At 44.5% G+C, this 21,124-nt stretch overlaps 1 protein-coding gene across 1 annotated transcript in view; it reads left to right on the forward strand.

Moving 5' to 3' along the window:
- znf366 (zinc finger protein 366) overlaps window positions 1-14,461 on the forward strand; it is a 73,228-nt gene extending 58,767 nt beyond the window's left edge. The window contains exons 4-5 of the mRNA XM_078564136.1: window positions 3,982-4,156; window positions 12,231-14,461. Of these exons, the coding sequence (XP_078420262.1) occupies window positions 3,982-4,156; window positions 12,231-12,697 (642 nt within the window). The 3' untranslated portion in view covers window positions 12,698-14,461. The remainder of the gene's footprint in view (window positions 1-3,981; window positions 4,157-12,230) is intronic.
- The last annotated feature ends 6,663 nt before the right edge of the window (window positions 14,462-21,124 follow it).

Genomic DNA, 21,124 nt, shown 5'->3' on the forward strand with positions numbered 1-21,124 from the left:
GCTGATTAAATAATGAATGAAGATAGGCTAAGACTTGTGTCTGATTCTAGTAGGGGTTAAAACAGTGACCAGATAGATGCCTTTTGGCATGAAGCTCCTCTTCAGCAGAAGGAAGGATATCGCTGCACTGACTGCCTGCTTAACAATAGTTTCATGTCCCCAGGGAACTTTCTGCAAATAGATTTCATCTCGCTTTCTCTTGTACTCCTTAAAACTTCCTGTTTTCTCACGGTCCTTTTGGACGGTGTACAGACTTGCTCCCTCTCTCTTTGAGAACACGGAAATCTCTCCAAAAGAATTCATAGTGTGGAAAGCAGCATTGTTTCATAACCTCCTACTCCAGAGATTTTAAACTTTGGGACTTTGGACTATATTTAGAAGTTTGATATTTACCTCTTACTGTGAATGGTAAAATCATATACATTGAAACTGGATTATTGACTGAAGATGGTTAAAATGGCACTTAAACTATTGATAATTACATTTATTGAGAAAATTGCATCATTTCAGAAAGTAACTTCAAAGCAAGGTTCAAGGGTTTAGTAATGTCTGAGCTTTATGGTCCTCAAGACTGAGTTCCTCGGTAATATATTAGTACTTTCTCCCTCTGTATGAGGTCTTTTGTTAATGCTAACCAACCAGTAGGAGGTGATCAAGTGCAATATCTGGTGACTAATCTCTGATATATGGAAAAGTTCCTGATTCTTCTCAGTGCCTCTACTTGAAGAGCTGAAGATTGGGAGCTTGACATGTAGTTTCAAAGCATTTTTAAATCAATAAATTGCAGCAGCAACTAAAAGCTACATAGCAGTTAGTAATATTTCAGCTGACATGTTTGCTTTTCTCTTCTCACACAATAACTTGGACAATGATACTCGCAACATAGCCTGGAGACCATGTGCAAACCACTTCCATCTTGCCTGGGGCCCTCAGCTGATTTTTCTATGTCTCTCTATCTACAACACACAAGTTGGGATATGAGCTTAAGCTCCCTCCAGGGCAAGTTTGCTGCTGCAGGTTGGCTGGTCAGAATTTCTGTTTCTTGGCCCAACTTGCTATGTCCATTTTCCTGGGTCACAGCTCATTAGAAGTACCAGGCTGTTGGTAAGATCTCTGCCAAAGACAGTCAGGGAAATCACACCTCCTGAAGCACCAATAAAGGGTGAAAAAACCCTCCAAATGGAAATTAAAGGAGTGAAGAAGGGACCTGAAAGTATCCATTGAAGTTTAATTTAATGCCTATAACAAAAAAGCAATTGGGCAGAAGAGAGGCAAAAGTGTCTACTATTGGGCCCATTCCCAAAATTGCCATTAACAAGCTTTCTGCTGCCATCCCAGGATGTAGATTGATCCCTCTCTTTGGATTGATAACACTTAAGACAGGCGGCAAAAACTTGGCAGAATGAATATAATGTGGGAAAATGTGAGATTATGCACTTTGGCATGAAGAATAGAGGAGCTGAATATTATTTAAATGGAGAAAAACTGCAGAAGGCTTTAGCACAGAAGGATTTGGGAGTCCTTGTGCATGAATCCCAAAAAGCTAACATACAAGTTCAACAGGTAATAGAGAAGGCAAATGGAATGTTGGCCTTTATTTCAAAGGGAATGGAGTATAAAAATAGGGAAGTCTTGCTAAAACTATACAAGGCACTAGTTATACCACATCTAGAATACTGTGAACAGTTTTGGTTCCCTTATCTAAGAAAAGATATACTGGCATTGGAGGCAGTCCAGAGAAGGTTCACTAGGTTGATCCTGGGAATGGAGGGATTTTCTTATGAGGAGAGGTTGGGTAAAGTTGGGCCTGTACTCATTGGAATTTAGAAGAATGAGAGGGGACCTTATTGAAACATACAAGATTCTTAGGGGTCTTGACAGGGTAAATGCTGAGAGGTTGTTTCCCCTTGCGGGAGAGTCTGGGACCAGAGGACAATCTCAGAGTAAGGGGTCGCCCATTTAAGACAGAGACGAGGAGGAATTTCTTCTCTCAGAGGGTAGTTAATCTGTGGAATTCTTTACCACAGGGGGCTGTAGAGGCTGGGTTGTTAAATATATTCAAGACTGAGATAGAAAGATTTTTAATTAGTAAGGGAATCAAGGGTTATGAGGAAAAGGCAGGAAAGTGGAGTTGAGGATTATCAGATCAGCCATGATCTCATTGAATGGCAGAGCAGACTTGATGGGCTGAATGGCCTACCTCTGCTCCTACGTCTTATAGTCTTATGGCAAAGAAATTTGATTATTTGTCTGCCCACCCACCATCAATGTTCTTTAAAAGCAGTGGAGTGGTCAAGTGTTGGACAACCAAGTTCCTTCCTGCAAGGGAGGGAAATTCTTGATGGCACTCTGAGGGAGAGGCATTTGGCAGTCAGTTTCCCCGCCACATTTTCCTTCATTTATGGTGCAGCCTACGTTCAGCCTAATAGGGAGAGAAATAGGAAGACAGGCAAAGATAGATCAACAGACATACAGATGTATTGATAGATATTATAAGGATATATAAATTAATAGATCACCTGTTAGATATGTAGATAAATAGATAGATATATCCAGGAGTTTTAACATGTGTCAGTGTGAAGCTTATGGAAAAGCCAGAAATTAGTCACCAATTACTTGTTTACACCATCATTCAGACATCATGGGCGGGATTTTCTGCACCCGCCCACCACTGGGATTGTCCAGTCCTGCCCCAATGCAAAGGACTTCTGGCTGGGGCGCCACCTCACCCATGGCAGGTCCCGCCTGTGACAGGGCCAGAAAATCCCAGCCCATATTGGGCTGAATTTAATGGAGGTGACAGGGGTCTTGCTCACCAGTTGGAAAGCCAACAAGAGCCCCATGTCACCTATTTTCGAGAAAGCCCACTGCATCAAGTGCCACTCAGGCACTTAATTAGACAGCAGCAGGCCTTCCCTGGGATCTAGGACCCAAGGTCAGAAGTCCCGCCCGTCAAGAGCTGCCAGCCAATCAGAGTTCAGCAGCTCTATTGAACAGCAGCACCGCTAAGAAGGCAGTGACTGCTGCTGGTATGACACCTCCCAGACCCAGGCCACAGGTGAGGGATAGCAGAATGGAGGTCGCAAGGTGGGGATGAGGATGGGGGTTGGCAGCAAGGGCAAGGGGTTGGCTTTCAGAGTCCCCCTCCCCACCACTTCCCAATGCCCAGTCCCTCAATTAGGCACTCAGTGCCTTTGAACGAGGGACCTCACCCCTGAAGCCTGGAAGTGTGTTTGCATGTTGGGCTTGCCCACATGGTGGCTACCCTCTCCATGCTGGATGAATACCAGCGATGGCTGGATCAACCTCTTAAGTGGGCATTCATAGCCACTTGAGGGCCTCAATTGGGGGCAGGGCTGGAAGACCGTCCACAAGCCTTTCTGGCACGGACTTATTCGGGGTGGAGATGGGAAGATGGCTGGGTCCCCACCCAGTCACCCTCCTGCCCAATTGAATGCCCCCCCACCAGCAAACCCATCACGGGAGAGGGCAAATTCCGCCCATTGCTACATTATTTGGGCAAATTCTCAGACAAGCCTTCATTTTTCTTTCTTCCATGAAAGGCACATTCAGTTCCTCATTAGATTTTCCACTGCATAGTTCAGAAATCCTTTTTACTTTTCGTGTTTCTTGGGGGCCCGGTAGCTTGGAATCAATTCTGCTGTAGTAGAAAGCATTTAACTTATTGTGTACACAGTTCAGAATACCAGGCAACAAATCTATCTGGGAGAGAGTTCCACAGGTCTAGTGTAACGCTTTACTGCTGACAGTTTACAAATTCTTTTGAAAATATTGAGGTGTAGCGACAGCAACACTTGTTGCAAAAAAACTTGGCGTTTTAATTAAGCCATAGCAAATTTTTTTGTGGCATTCTCCAGTCCTAAATCTGTTCACATCTTGTTTAACATCTCAATAGAATTCTGCTTTCTTAGATATTAATAATTCAATCTAATTAAAATTGTTTTTCATCTTTATCGACAGTTGTGTGGGAAGGAGTTCAACCGGATGCACAATTTGATGGGACACATGCACCTGCACTCTGACAGCAAACCATTCAAATGTCTATATTGTCCCAGCAAATTTACCCTGAAGGGAAATCTTACCCGTCATATGAAGGTTAAACATGGAGTCATGGATGGAGGGCATGATTCACAAAGTAAGAACGCAGTTTTAATGAAATAAAGATTTTTCTTTTCAGAATGTGGTAACCTCATATCAGAAAAAGGTTTTGATCTGAATGATTCGGTGCATTGAATATTTTGAAGCTCTCTCCTCTCTGCTTCCTTGTATTGTCTCTTCCCTTCTGTGTTTTCTCTCCTTTTTTAGTTCCCGTTTCTTCCCTCTTTTCCCTTCCCTCTTTTTCCTCTTTCTCCTGCTTTGTTTCTCTTCCCTTTGTCTCTCTACGCCTCTCTCTGTTTCGTTCTTTTCCTCGTCTCCTCCTTTTTTCTCTTTTCCCTCCAGCTATCTGAAGATTCCACAATGAACTGAAGGGTTGCCATGCTACCTAATGAGCTCTTTCATTACTGAAGCAGTTGGAAAGAATTTTTAAAAATCTTTCTATACTTCTTTTCTATCCTATTATTTCTATACGCCACGGGCGCCTGGGAGGTAAAAGGAGAAAACCCTACAAGTTAAGCCTTTCAGTCAGATAGTCTGGCTGGAAATGTAATGTAAAAGCAAAAAACTGCAGATGCTGGAAATCCAAAACAAAAATAAAAATACCTGGAAAAACTCAGCAGGTCTGGCAGCATCTGCGGAGAGGAACACAGTTAACGTTTCGAGTCCGTATGACTCTTCTACAGAACTAAGTAAAAATAGAAAAGAGGTGAAATATAAGCTGGTTGGGGGGGTGGGGGGGTGGGGGGGACAGGTAGAGCAGGATAGAGGGCCAGTGATAGGTGGAGATAGCCAAAAGATGTCATAGACAAAAGGACAAAGAGGTGTTGAAGGTGGTGATATTAGCTAAGGAATGTGCTAATTAAGGGTAGAAAGCAGGACAAGCAAGGTACAGATAGCCCTAATGAAGGTGGGGTGGGGTGAAGGGAAGGGATCGAAATAGGCTAAAAGGTAGAGATAAAACAATGGATGGAAATACATTTAAAAATAATGGAAATAGGTGGGAAAAGAAATATCTATATAAATTATTGGGGAAAAAAAAGGGGGATCAGAAAGGGGGTGGGGATGGAGGACAGAGTTCATGATCTAAAATTGTTGAACTCAATATTCAGTCCGGAAGGTTGTAAAGTGCCTAGTCGGAAGATGAGGTGCTGTTCCTCCAGTGTGCGCTGAGCTTCACTGGAACAATGCAGCAGGCCAAGGACGGACATGTGGGCATGAGAGCAGGGTGGAGTGTTGAAATGGCAAGCGACAGGGAGGTCTGGGTCATGCTTGCGGACAGACCGAAGGTGTTCTGCAAAGCGGTCACCCAATCTGCGTTTTGTCTCTCCAATGTAGAGGAAACCGCATTGGAAGCAACAAATGCAGTAGACTAAATTGAGGGAAGTGCAAGTGAAATGCTGCTTCACTTGAAAGGAGTGTTTGGGCCCTTGAACAGTGAGAAGAGGGGAAGTAAAGGGGCAGATGTTGCACCTTCTGCGGTTACATGGGAAGATGCCATGGGAGGGGGTTGAGGTGTAGGAGCTGATGGAGGAGTGGACCAGGGTGTCCTGGAGGGAATGATCCCTGCGGAATGCCGCTGGGGGGGTGAAGGGAAGATGTGTTTGGTGTTGGCATCATGCTGGAGTTGGTGGAAATGGCGGAGGATGATCCTTTGAATGCGGAGGTTGGTGGGGTGATAAGCAAGGACAAGGGGGACCACATCATGGTTCTGGGAGGGAGAGGAAGGTGTGAGGGTGGATGCGCAGGAGATGAGCCGGACACGGTTGAGGGCCCTGTCAATGACCATGGGTGGAAAACCTCGGTTAAGGAAGAAGGAAGATATGTCAGAGGAACTGTTTTTGAAAGTGGCATCATCAGAACAGATGCGACGGAGGCGAAGGAACTGAGAGAATGGGATGGAGTCCTTACAGGAAGCGGGGTGTGAGGAGCTGTAGGCGAGGTAGCTGTGGGAGTCGGCCGGCCTGTAATGAATATTGGTGGATAGTCTATCACCAGAAATTGAGACAGAGAGGTCAAGGAAGGGAAGGGAACTGTCAGAGATGGACCATGTGAAAATGATGGAGGAGTGGAAATTGGAAACAAATTTAATTAATTTTTCCAGGTCCAGACGAGAGCGCGAAGCAGCACCGAAGTAATCATCGATGTACCGGAGAAAGAGTTGTGGGAGGGGGCTGGAGTAGGACTGGAACAAGGAATGTTCCACATACCCCATAAAGAGACAGGCATAGCTGGGGCCCATGTGGGTACCCATAGCCACACCTTTTATTTGGAGGAAGTGAGAGGAGTTTAAGGAGAAATTGTTCAGTGTGAGAACAAGTTCAGCCAGACGGAGGAGAGCAGTGGTGGATGGGGATTGTTCGGGCCTCTGTTCGAGGATGAAGCGGTGAGGGATGGAGGTGTAGAGGGATTGGACGTCCATGGTGAAGGGGAGGCGATTGGGGCCAGGGAACTGGAAATTGTTGATATGATGTAGGGTGTCAGAGGAATCACGGATGTAGGTGGGAAGGGACTGGACAACTGGAGAGAGAATGGAGTCAAGATAGCAAGAAATGAGTTTCGTGGGGCAGAACAGGCTGACATGATCGGTCTGCCGGGACAGTCCTGTTTGTGGATTTTGGGTAGGAGGTAGAAGTGGGCCATCCGAGGTTGGGAGACTGAGGATGGAATCCCCATCCACCACTACTCTCCTCCGTCTGGCTGAACTTGTTCTCACACTGAACAATATCTCCTTAAACTCCTCTCACTTCCTCCAAATAAAAGGTGTGGCTATGGGTACCCGCATGGGCCCCAGTTATGCCTGTCTCTTTATGGGGTATGTGGAACATTCCTTGTTCCAGTCCTACTCCAGCCCCCTCCCACAACTCTTTCTCCGGTACATCGATGATTACTTCGGTGCTGCTTCATGCTCTCGTCGGGACCTGGAAAAATTTATTAATTTTGCTTCCAATTTCCACCCCTCCATCATTTTCACATGGTCCATCTCTGACAGTTCCCTTCCCTTCCTTGACCTCTCTGTCTCAATTTCTGGTGATAGACTGTCCACCAATATTCATTACAAGCCTACCAACTCCCACAGCTACCTCGACTACAGCTCCTCACACCCTGCTTCCTGTAAGGACTCCATCCCATTCTCTCAGTTCTTTCGCCTCCGTCGCATCTGTTCTGATGATGCCACTTTCAAAAACAGTTCCTCTGACATGTCTTCCTTCTTCCTTAACCGAGGTTTTCCACCCACAGTGGTTGACAGGGCCCTCAACCGTGTCCGGCCCATCTCCCACGCATCCGCCTTCACACCTTCCTCTCCCTCCCGGAACCATGATATGGTCCCCCTTGTCCTCACTTATCACCCCACCAGCCTCCGCATTCAAAGGATCATCCTTCGCCATTTCCACCAACTCCAGCATGATGCCACCACCACCAAACACATCTTACCTTCACCCCCCCCAGCAGCATTCCGCAGGGATCATTCCCTCCGGGACACCCTGGTCCACTCCTCCATCATCCTCTACACCTCAACCCCCTCCCACGGCACCTTCCCATGCAACCGCAGAAGGTGCAACACCTGCCCCTTTACTTCCCCTCTCCTCACCGTTCAAAGACCCAAACACTCCTTTCAAGTGAAGCAGCATTTCACTTGCACTTCCCTCAATTTAGTCTACTGCATTCGTTGCTCCCAATGCGGATTCCTCTACATTGGAGAGACCAAATGCAGACTGGGTGACCACTTTGCGGAACACCTTTGGTATGTCCGCAAGCATGACCCAGACCTCCCTGTCGCTTGCCATTTCAACCCTCCACCCTGCTCTCATGCCCACATGTCCGTCCTTGGCCTGCTGCATTGTTCCAGTGAAGCTCAGCGCAAACTGGAGGAACAGCACCTCAACTTCCGACTAGGCACTTTACAGCCTTCCAGACTGAATATTGAGTTCAACAATTTTAGATCATAAACTCTCTCCTCCTTCCCCACCCCCTTTCTGATCCCCCCTTTTTTTTCCAATAATTTATATAGATTTTTCTTTTCCCACCTATTTCCATTATTTTTAAATGTATTTCCATCCATTGTTTTATCTCTACCTTTTAGCCTATTTCGATCCCTTCCCTTCACCCCACCCCCACTAAGGCTATCTGTACCTTGCTCGTCCTGCTTTCTACCCTTAATTATCACATTCCTTAGCTAATATCACCACCTTCAACACCTCTTTGTCCTTTTGTCTCTGACATCTTTTGGCTATCTCCACCTATCACTGGCCCTCTATCCAGCTCTACCTGTCCCACCCCCCCACCCTCCCCCCCACCCCCAACCAGCTTATATTTCACCTCTTTTCTATTTTTACTTAGTTCTGTAGAAGAGTCATACGGACTCGAAACGTTAACTGTGTTCCTCTCCGCAGATGCTGCCAGACCTGCTGAGTTTTTCCAGATATTTTTATTTTTGTTTTGGAAATGTAATGTAATGGGTGCAAATATAATTCCAGGATTATGCTATAAACAACCACTGAAAATGCTATGAAAATAAGTGAACAGAAGTATAATCACAATGGAAGTTTATTGAACTTACTATAACTGGGGTTGCCCAAGAAATGCAGAATCTGAACATAATGTTGGTTCTAGGGGCACTAGGGTACGTAAATGAAAATGAAAAACAGGCACTAAAGGGTTGCATTTCCATTAACTACACAGATGGAATTGAGATGTTGGATAAATTTGTTTTTTGTTCTGAATTCGGTGTTGATGCTTTCGTTTGTAGTGAAGTGAGGCCAAGCTCCTAAAGGTTGAGCTGAAGGAGGGCAATTGGATGGTGGCTTTAAGGGCAGCAGGATGAGTAAGGATTATGGACTTTTAGCGTGTTGGTAATGGAAGAGATGGTTGAAATGAAATGGTCCAGTGTGCACTTCTCTCTGAGAGCTAGGCACACAATGATCAATGTTGCTCCTGCTCTTCAAGCTGCTGCTCATTCTCCCCCTCCATCTCCTGCTCCTATTCCTCCTCCTGCTGCACATCCTGTTGCCTAGATGCTAGAATCGGCTGGCCCCTCATGACAGCAAAGCTATGCAACATGCAACAGACAACCACAAATCTAGATCAGGACTGTACTGCAAAGCCTCTGCCAAATGGTCCAGGCAGCAGAAGCATTGTGTGTCGATGAGTGTCCTGGTTTGAGGCTCAGATTGAGACTACAGTAACTGATATAGCTCAGGAATAACAAAGCAAAGGTGCCTGAGACATTGCTCTTCAGTGAATTTCAGATAGCAAAAGACCTTCTGTGGATATGACCTAGGGTTGCCAACTGTGATTAAATGTATTCCTGGAGGTTTCATCACATGACTTGCCCCCATGCTCCAGCCAATAGTCTCCAGCACATCAATCCTGTGATGTACATAATTTCTACATCAATTAGAAAACAGAAAGACTTAATACTCAATTGGATGGTGCTTGACTGTCAACCAAACAGCCTTTCCCCCCGCAATTTTCAATATTTTTTATATCTGGTGAAGAGAAATGTTCAAAGAAAATGACAAAAAAAATCTTTTTTAATGTCCCTATGATTTTTCTCCAGGATTGGACACTTGGAGATTGATTTTCAATTCCTGGAGACTCCCAGCCAATCCTGAAAGGTTGCCTACCTAATATGACCTCCTGTGCAATGCACTCCTCCTCCGTCTTGTCCCAGTTGTTCCTCTTTCTCTCCTATCTTCTTTGTTACTTCCACCTCAAAAGTAACCCCAGCCAGACCACTCATTACTGTAGAAAAATTCAGATGAAAACAGAAGTCAGAAATCAGTTGTAGAAGTGAGAAAATAGGCCAAAATGTCCAAAAGTTAGCCAGTAGTCAAAAAGGACAAACCAACTTGAGATAGGGAGGAACATGGGGGAAGACAGTGATGTAGTGGTGTTACTGGGCTAGTAATACAGGGGTCCAGGCTAATGCTCTGGGAACATGGGTTCAAATCCCACAACAACAGCTGGTGGAATTCAACTTCAATTAATAAATTCTGGAATTAAAAGCTAGTCTTATTAATAATGGCTGACTATGAAATTATTGTCAACTGTCATAAGAATCCATCTGGTTCACTAATGCCCCTTAGGGAAGGAAATCTGCTATCCTTGTCTGGCCTACATGTGACCGGTTTAATGAAATGGCCTAGCAAGCCACTCAAATCAAGGCCATTTAGGGATAGGCAGCAAATGCTGGCCTTGCCAGCAATACCCACATCTCATAAAAGAATACATTTTAAAAAGTTGACATGAAGCATACTTAGGTGGCAACAGACTGGAGACTGATAAAGCAAGAAACCTGAATGGGAAAAGTCTTCAGTGAAATCTAGATAACACATGCAAAAAGGTTTCATTAAGAAAAGACACTCCTTTCATAACATGCAACTTATCTCATGGTGTAGTCTAGTCCACCCATTTATTCTCCTGAGGAAGCTTTCTGTGTAAATATTTTCAAATGCTCAAAGGTTATCCTGTAAAATTTACCCTCACATCTTTGCTATTTAAGCCTAGCCTACTTCCTTCCATGGATTACATCTTCCCGACATACCTGCTACAGAGGACCATTGTATGATGTGGAATATTTGGTCCTCTTGGTATATAACCTCCTTGCAGGAATGAATAAAGCATAGAGCAGTTTCCATGTTAACATTGCTAAAATTTTAACAAAAAGGAATGAATAGGTACACAAAAATGGGAAGATAGAGAAAGGAAAGGTGCCAGGTAATGGAGATATAGAAAGGTGGCACATATTGGCTGCAATTACTTATTTATCAGCAAAATTTTGTGTAAGTAACTTCATAAGATTTGTTGCTGACAATTAAATAGTGAATACTTAAATCTGATTAATGGTTGGTTAGTTAATTAATATCTACATATAAAATATTACCACTTGTCTGCCTTTTTCTTTCTTATTCTCCAAAGCTCCTGACTATTAAGAGTGCCTATGCTGTGAATTAGAAAGTGTCGGTAACTAATATTGACCCTGGCAGTATAAACCATGTACTGACCCTGACCAGAACAAAGTTGGCTGTTACTTTCTTATCAATAATCTGTTGGCATCTTTTGGAATAAAACATTATAAAATACAATTATCCTGGCCGACTAAATAAGTCAGAGCAATAAATAAATCAAAACTGCATTCTACTCAGAATATAGACCAGAGGGGATGAAATAATTTGACAGGTTAAACTATTTCCAGCAGGCCTGTAGTGTCACGACAAAGAGAGATTAACATCAAACACTCAAGCTCATGTGCCCTATTATTTATAGCACTTTATTCCCTTTTGTTCCAGTTGTGAATGAATATATTTGTACTAGCTGTGACCCTGAGATAGGTAAATAAAACAATCAAATCCTGTACTCAAAGAGTAGGTCACAAGGGCAAAAACATTTTGAAACAATGGGCGTAAATAAAAAAACCTTTAACGTTCGTTCAATCGAAACCTGCTAAATGTATTGCTATTTGTTTTTGATATGCTTCTCTGCTTTGCTTCCCCCACATAGTGAATGATGAGCAGAAAACAGAAATTTAAACTAGGTTAACCTTTTTTCCATTAATGTTTCAGGTGGGGAAGAATCTGCATCTGAAACATTATCCTAACTTTTTTTTCTGTCAGGTGGTGACTAACGGACAGTCTTTAAATTCAGGTTTCCAGTGTTCATGGTTTATAAACCTATAATCGTTTTATTTTTTAACTTTTGGCATCTTGAGGGCCAGGAGGAGAAAAGATGCTTCTAGACTACAAAAGGCAGCCTTGTGTCTCCTCGCTGTCAGCTGCCTCCCTATCTCTACACCCCACCCATCCCATCATCCCTGCTCTGCCCCTACAACAATGATCTGGGGCCTTAGGAAAATTAATAAAAAGAGACATAGAAAATATAGTCAATGAGGGTCACCCTAATAATACACTATGATGTATTATGTACAATAATTATTTTGTGTTTCAAAATTTTAACAAGTGGCAATCTGAAGCATTAATTTTAAATACTTAAAAGACATAAATATTTAATTCAATATTAGAGTATAATTATTATCTACCATGTTTAACAGAACCATATAAAACATTTTGTGGGATGTCTTGACTGATGATCATGTTGCTGTACCTAAATTTTAGGCTTCAGGCGGAGAGGGCGGATCGGAATTGTACAGAATAATCTAATGAGCAATTTTGAGCAGGAAGAGCCCTTTGACCTTTCCCAAAAGAGCAGAATAAAAACATCATCCCAGTCTGATGGGGAGAGTGCCAAGGGGAGCTCTTGTCAAGAAGAAGACGATGACAATTACTACACAATAGACCAATACAGCCCTGATATGTATTGCAGAGCAGACAAAATATATATGCCAGAAGACCTATCCCAGAAACCAGGAAGACTGATTCAAGACTTCAGAGACTCAGACAATGAAGAGCAGGACAAAGAGGGAGTGATAAATGACGAAGATGAAGACTTGATGGCTCATGGAAAATTTCTACAGAATGGAACTGTAACTGACAAACATAGCACTGCTGCTCTGCACTATCTATTTGATATGAATGAAAACTACAAGGACTTTTGTCTTGACAGGAGGTGTAGCCCAGTGTGAAAAACTCAAGGGTGATAAAATGCAACCACTATATTGATTTAAAATTCTGAAAGAAATAGGAATGCTGTAAACAGAGTGTGGATTATTGATTTGGGACATCAGAAATATGAGCTGCATAGTAGCTTTAGCTTGCAAAATTAATATTTATTTAGATTATGCGGTCCATTGGCTTGGACCCTCTCTGATCACAGTGCCACATCTTCTCAACTTGCCCTTCTGTCAAATTGCAACCAGTGGAACTGACAACTCATATAAAGCCCTCACAACTACACAAAGCTGCATATTTTGGTGTATCATCAATAGTCAAACTATCTGCTTGGCAAGCGTAAGGAAGAATATGCCATCCTCAATTCTTGTCTGTTGAACAGTGGGACTTGAATAAAACAACTGATTCTATTCACTGCACGTTTATGAAGATTGTATCTAGCCTGTGTCACTACAGGGATATGAAGAGAGCACTTTGTTTGCCGTGTCAATAAGGATAGAAAATGTGCAGGTTTGCTGCAAGTTTGTCCAATGTTAAATATGCAAATTATTATTACTATTTCTCCAGATATAATTTCAAGTGCTTATTTTAAATATACTTGTCGTTGTAATTACTAATCAGATATTAGCAAGACACATTTTGGTATATTTCTCTGGTATATTTTCTAGATTTGAAGTTTAAATTTAAATTGTGTCCTCCAGTGAAAACCTTCCTTGGTATTTATCCAATGCATGCAAAGTTTTTTTAAGTAATAAAATACATTTGCTGAAGTATGAGGCAATGCCGGAACTATTACAAACCAACTACAAATGGAGAAAATATGTAATAATAAAGTAATCGTGGGTTTTCAATGAAATAGAAAATCTCATATGCTTGTCATCTGTGTCTGATCTGAAGTAAGATAAAGAAACAAAAGAATGCTCTTTTGTGAGATACATGAATGTCTTGCGGTTTGTCTTTTTATTTAGTCCTTGTGAAGACTTGAAGACCACTTGTTTAAACTCCTACATATAATTCAAGTCATCCTGGAGTAAACACTGACTTAGATTCTCAGGAATGACGGCCTCACATCACAGCTGAATATCTGAGTTCCGGTGCTGGCTTGTGCTTGAAATCTGCCATTTCGACATGAAATAAAATTAGTTGCTTTTTAGCCGTACCTCATAATACTGAAGAGATCCATTTTGGGAGGGGGTGGGGAAAATGTGTGTACTTCTCTAATGAAAGCACATCCATTGCTTGAATCTACTGGTGTAGGAGATCATGCTGACGCCTGTTAACATAAATTCAGAGCTTTAAAAAGATGATTAAAAGATAACAATCATGATTGAAATGGTAGAAAAGGGTATAGAAAATTAGGTAGAAATGTAAATATAAAGCATTTGCTCACAGAGTATTAGCACAATATTCTGTCATTTAATCATGCACTCATTCATAAAATTCTTTTAAAAATACTGGTTATATGTGTTGGAAATCATTGTTATCCAGTGTTATTCTAAAGTTTAAAGTACATATAGTAAAGGACCAATATGGAATACATGTAGTGTTGAGCGTTGACCAACTGCTTGTATTAATTTTTCATCAACAATTGATGTGCATATCAATGCTACAAAATTGTACCCTCCCCTTTGCACTCATTTTTCAATTTTGGTAAGACTAACATTTCCAGCACGTTTTCAAGTTAATTAATAAAATAATTATGATCTATATTCCTAATTGTTACATGTACTCTGTTTCATAATATTCATAATAGATACCCAATAAAAATATGCAAGATGCATCGTGTGTTCCTGAATATCTTGCTAAGCAGAAAGTAATGTGCTACATTGTAAAATAAAGGAGCAGCAATTCAGTGGACTTATTCAATAGCTTTAATTGTTTCCAGTTCTTCTTCTTCTTCTTATCATGTCCACGGACAGTCTATACATGGCCCAGCCAGAACTGGACACATTTTTGCACCTTGTTGTTGAATTCGGCAAGATCTGCAACAGTGCAGGGTTCCCCTAGCGATAGACATTGCAGGAGATGTTGCATAGTCTGTGGCTCAGTTCCACATTCACAAGTTGTCGGGCTGGTTGTATATCCCCATTTGCTTAGTGACGCCTTTGAACGACCTACACCAGTCCTAAGTCTGTTAAGGTACTTCCAGGTTGCCCAGTTGCAATTAGCTCCTGGGGGAAGGCTTTCATCCAGTAGAATTTCCATCGCTGGGGGTTGTTCGAGACTGGCGAGCCAGTCTTTCCACAAGGCGATGCGGGCTTCAGATGGGGTTGATTGTAATGGAACAACACTGTTCATGAAGCTCTTCCTTGACTTTAGGCGGCTGGGTGTAGGTGTATGACCATGTAGAGGATGCCTCTTATCTGATGTTTGACGGAGTCGCTCTTTCTTGCTGGCTACCGTTCTTCTTATATCAGGGGGAGCGATACCCGCCAGGATATATAGGCTGTTGGCGTTTGTTGGTTTTAAACAACCTGTGATAAGTCGGCAGCTTGCATTCAGAACGGCATCCATCTTCTTAGCACGAGTAGATCTTTCCCATGTAGGGCAGGCGTATTCGGCAGTGGAATAACAAAGAGCAAGTGCACTGGTTCGCAATGTTTTCGAGCTTGCTCCCCATTTAGTGTTAGTGGGCTTAGTCAGGATGTTGTTTTATGCGCTCACTTTTGCCTTTGTCTTTTCGATGTGGTTCTTGAAGGTGAGGCATCTGTCAAGGGTGACTCCAAAGTAGATAGGGTGCTCGCAATGCGTCAGTGTTGCTCCACACCAGGTTATTTTAAGCTGGCATTTGGCTTCACGGTTTCTGAGGTGGAATGTACAAACTTGCATCTTTAATGGGTTTGCGCGAAGATGGTTCAAATGTTCTTTCTAGAACAAAGGAAAACAGGAACAGCAGTGGGCCATTCAGCCCCTTAAGTCTGTTCCACCATTCAATTAGATCATGGTTGACTTGTACCTCAATTCCATTTACCTGCCCTTGCTCTATATTCCTTGATAACTTATTAAACAAAAATCTGTCAGTCTCAGTCTCGAGAATTTAACTCCCCACAGACTTTTGGGGAAGAGAGTTAATTAATTTTGCTACTTTGTGTGAAAAAATGCCTCCTGATTTCACTCCTTAAATGGTTTAGCTCCTCCTTGTTATGGACTCACCCCCTCGAGGAAATAATTTCTCTACATTGACCATATTGAATACCTTCATCCTGGATATGGCTGATATTATAAAGGTGGATGTAGGCAGTCTTTGACACAGAGAAGGTATGGAGTAAAGAGCTCAGCTTTGGGTCAGTTAGGAGGTTGCCAGCAGTCTAGTTCAACCTTTGATAGTGGCCAGCAAGGGAGTTTGAGGCTGGGCTGCCTAGACTTCCACATACATAAGCAGACTGCTTAACATCTCATTCAAAGAACAGAGCCCCAAGATGCAGCACTTTCTCGCTACTGTACACATTGCCAACCTACTTAATGTGCTCAAGTCTTCAGAATTGTACTTAAATCCACATTCAGAAATAAGAGTACTACCAACTGAGTCAAGCTAGTACCTGGGGTTCAGCTAAAACATAGTTCCAAGGATTAAATTATGAGGAGAGAGCACATAAACTAGCCTTGAATTCCCTAGGATATAGATGGTTACTGGGTGATTGATAGAGGCTTTTAGGACTTTGGAAGGATAAACTTTTTCTGCTGATTTGGGAGTCTAGGATGAGGTGACATAACTTAAAACCGGAACTAGGCAATTCAAGAGAGAAGTTAGAAGCACTTCACACAAAGGGTTGTAAAAATGTAGAATTCTCTGGCATAAAAAGCAGTAGATGCTTGCGTAATTTTAAATCTGACGTTGATAGATCTTTGCTAGCAGGGGCACTAAGGGGAGGCAGTGGTGTAGTGGTATTGTCATTGGACTGGTAACCCAGAGAGCCAGGGTAATGCTCTGCGGACCCAGGTTCAAAGATGGTAGAATTTGAGCTCAATAAAAAAACTAGAATTAAAAGTCTAATGATGAAACCATTGTCATTTGTTGTAAAAACCCATCTGATTCACCAATGTCCTTTAGGGAAGGGAATCTGCCGTCTTTACCTCACGTCGGCGCAGCAGCTGCCTATCGTCTCTGCAAGCTCCTCTCAGGGCGCTCTGGATGAGGGCAGCAGCTCCTCCACCCCTCTGCCAGTGACCGTTGCATCCAATGAGGCTGCGACAACTGGGGAGGTGCCAGTTCTGGGACTGGCCACTCCCTCCCAGGCGGGGCCAGCACAGGCTCCAAGGGCTAGAGGACGACCGCCAAGGTCATCGAGGCCAACAGGGCAGCGCAGTGAGCAGGCTGTCTCAGGTGCCAGTGCCAGCAAGGGGAGAGCACCTAGACATAGCACCTGAAAGTGTAAATTTAAGGCACCTTAGGCACACCACGGGTTTCTCACTGTTGCTTTTGTGTTGCCCCGCAATAAGATCATGATTAGTTGGTGTGCTGTTTAACACCTTTGTCATTTTGTTTCCTTAAGTTCATTTTGTTATATCATTAAATTTAGACATGTGACCATGGCTGAGGGTGACTCTTTTCCTCTGCAGGTGGATGGTTACCCATGATGTTATGAGGGAGTTGTGTCACACTGAGCTTTATTGACAAGGCCGTTAGTTAATGTTCCTATCCAGGCAGATTTAGCACTCACTTATCGAGTATGGAGCTTGCAGCACAGGCTTTTGTTGGAGGTTCATCTGTGGTGTTTTAGCTGAAGGTTCATTGGACTAAAGCCTCCCAGGTGTCCCTGCCTCCCTGGAGTATGCCCGGGTCAGTGTCTACCCCCTCAGCATTTTCCTGTGCGTGCTCATCCTCAGACTCACTGCTGGATTCATCGTGTGCAGCCGCAGCCACTGTGTCTTACACCTTCTTCTCCAGTGTCGCCCCTTTCCAGTGCAAGATTGTGGAGAGTGCAGCATGCAACCACTATCAGCGACACATGATCTGGGGGGTACTGGAGTGCAACGCCTGAGCGGTCCAGGTATCAGAAGCGCATCTTGAGATGACCGATGGTTCTCTTCACCACTGCCCTTGTGGAGACATGGCTCCTATTGTAGCGCTGCTCAGCTTCTGTTCTTGGATGGTGAAGAGGCGTCATGAGTCACCTTCTGAGGGGATAGCCCTTGTCACCCAACAGCCATCCATCCAGCCGGGCTGGAGCACTGAAGAGCCCCCGTACCTGGAAGTGTCTGAGGATGTAGGTGTTGTGGGAGCTGCCTGGGTACCTTGCACAGATTTGCAGAATCTGCATCCTGTGATCACACACTATCTGCACGTTCATGGAGTGGAAGCTCTTCCTATTGACGAAGGCACCGGGCTCACCCCGGTAGAGGATGAAGGTCAATGCACATCTGAATAGAGCATCTGTAACCTGCTAGACAGCTGATTGGGAGACACCGCAAAGATCACCCACCGACCCCTGGTAGGAGCCAGAGGCATAGAAGTTGAGGGCAGCTGTGACCTTCAGAACCACAGGCATGCCTATACAGTTAGCAGAGATCTCAGAGCCTAACATCTGACAGATAGAGTTGACTGTCTCCCTTGAGAGATGGAGCCTCCTTTGGCACTGCAACTCAGACAAATTTGAGGTAGCTGCTTAGCTGCCTGTATACCCTGGCAGCAGGATAGTGGCATCTTCTGCGGCCCCTTCCGCTTTGGTCTACCTCTTGGCCGTGCATCCTTGTGCCTGCGCCTGTCCTCCCAAAGGTGGCTCCCCTGGAGGATGAATGTGCAATCCTGGCCTCTTCCCCTTTCTGGCCCTCCCTTCTTCCTCAGAGGAAGTGCCTCCAGTGGACAGCACAACTCCCATTCCCAGGCTAAGTGAAGGCTTCCTGAAACATGCAGGCCCCAAAAAGGATCTTCACTGTAGAGGGCTGACCTGAAGGTTTTGCGTCCTGTCCAAGCAGCTGGCATGAGTTTTGAAGTATTTCTGATCACATGGGCAAGTATAAGTAACTTGCCAAATTAAATATCTGACTGAGCGTATTCACAACCCCTCTGACCCCTCTAATCCTGCCCGTGGATGAGGTTTATACAAATGTGTCCTACCCGCCTGCCCGTTGCACCCATGCGATGACCTGAAGATCGTATGGGCCCCGAAAAATCGCCGTCAATTGATGCCTCAAGGTTCTTAAGTGGCTGGTTAATTAATGGCGGGCGCGCATCAGAGATCATCGCGTGCCCGCCCATCAAAATATTGCGATGGCACACAGTGACATCGGTACACTCGCCTGACATCACCACGCATCATTTTACATGTCGGCGTGCAGGGCCCACCCCTGCACGCCAAGAGGAAAATTCTGCCCTATGTTTCCAGTCCAACAAGAGGACATGCAGTTTTGGACCTGGTTCTGGGGAGTGAGTTGGCCCAAGTGGATCAAATATCAGTGGGCGAGCCTCTAGGGTCCAGTGACCATTGTATCATAAAGTTTAGGTTAATCAGGGAAAAGGACAGAGAACAATCCAGACCAGGGATAATTAATTGGGGTAAAAACAAAAAGCTAAAAGCTACTGCGGATGCTGGAAATCCAAAACAAAATAAAAACAGAATTACCTGGAAAAACTCAGCAAGTCTGGCAGCATCGGTGGAGAAGAAATCAGTCAACGTTTCGAGCCCTCATGGCCCTTCAGCAGAACTGAAGCATAGTTTCAACAAGGGAGAAATATAAATTGGTTTAAGGTGGGTGGGGGGGAAGAGACACATTGAGGGTGTGGTGTGAGCAGATAATCAAAAGATGTCAGAGACAAAAGGGTCAAAGAGGTGTTGAAGGTGGTGGTCTTTGTCTGAGAAAAGTGCTAATTAAGAATGCAAGACAGGATATTCAAAGTACAGCTCTAGTGGGGGTGGGGTGGAAAGACTAAAGGTTTTAGTTTTAGATTTAAAAATAATGGAAATAGGTGCGGAAAGAAGAATCTATGTAAATTATTGAAAAAAAAGGCGGGTGGGGGGGGGAAAAGAAACGGGGTGGGGATGGGGGGAGGGGGAGTTTAAGATCTAAAGTTGTTGAATTCAATATTCAGCCCAGAAGGCTGTAAAGTGCCTAGTCGGAAGATGAGGTGCTGTTCCTCCAGTTTGCGTTGGGCTTCACTGGAACAATGCAGCAAGCCAAGGACAGACATGTGGGCAAGAGAACAGGGTGGAGTGTTAAAATGGCAAGCGACAGGGAGGTTTGGGTCTTTCTTGCGGACAGACCGCAGGTGTTCCGCAAAACGGTCGCCCAGTTTGCGTTTGGTCTCTCCAATGTAGAGGAGACCGCATTGGGAGCAACGAATGCAGTAGACTAAGTTAGGGGAAATGCAAGTGAAATGCTGCTTCACTTGAAAGGAATGTTTGGGCCCTTGGACGGTGAGGAGAGAGGAAGTGAAGGGGCAGGTGTTGCATCTTCTGCGTGGGCATGGGGAGGTGCCATAAGTGGGGGTTGAGGAGTAGGGGGTGATGGAGGAGTGGACCAGGGTGTCCCGGAGGGAACGATCCCTACGGAATGCCGTCAAGGGGGGTGAAGGGAAGATGTGTTTGGTGGTGGCATCATGCTGGAGTTGGCGGAAATGGCGGAGGATGATCCTTTGAATGCGGAGGCTGGTGGGGTGATAAGTGAGGACAAGGGGGACCCTATCATGTTTCTGGGAAGGAGGAGAAGGCGTGAGGGAGGATGCGCGGGATATGGGCCGGACACGGTTGAGGGCCCTGTCAACGACCGTGGATGGAAAACCTCGGTTAAGGAAGAAGGAGGACATGTCAGAGGAGCTGTTTTTGAAGGTAGCGTCATCAGAACAGATGCGACGGAGGCGAAGGAACTGAGAGAATGGGATGGAGTCTTTACAGGAAGCGGGGTGTGAGGAGCTGTAGTCGAGGTAGCTGTGGGAGTCGGTAGGCTTGTAATGGATATTGGTGGACAGTCTATCATCAGAAATTGAGACAGAGAGGTCAAGGAAGGGAAGAGAAGTGTCAGAGATGGACCATGTGAAGATGATGGAGGGGTGGAGATTGGAAGCAAAATTAATAAATTTTTCCAGGTCCCGACGAGAGCATGAAGCAGCACCGAAGTAATCATCGATGTACCGGAGAAAGAGTTGTGGGAGGGGGCCGGAGTAGGACTGGAACAAGGAATGTTCCACATACCCCATAAAGAGACAGGCATAGCCTTCAGGCTGCTGATCACAGAGCGCTCTCTGTGTACCTTTTGGAAGAAGAAACGTGAGCACGTCTCATCCTGCTCCACGGAGCGGACCCTGGAACGGAAGATGATCTTGGAGGCCTCCGAGGCAAAGTGCGAGGCTTGCTGGCCCTTCACCTCTTGGAGCTCCTCCTTGACATCGACCCCCATCGACTGCAGCCGGAGCAGATTCTGCATCTTTTTCTGGAGTCGGGACATTTCCCTCTGTTCCTTTCTAGCTTTCTGGGTGCCTTTGCGGATGAAAAACCTCTTGATGC

The sequence above is a fragment of the Cetorhinus maximus genome, chromosome 2 (genome assembly GCF_964194155.1).
Source record: "Cetorhinus maximus chromosome 2, sCetMax3.hap1.1, whole genome shotgun sequence".
NCBI classification, from domain to species: domain Eukaryota; kingdom Metazoa; phylum Chordata; class Chondrichthyes; order Lamniformes; family Cetorhinidae; genus Cetorhinus; species Cetorhinus maximus.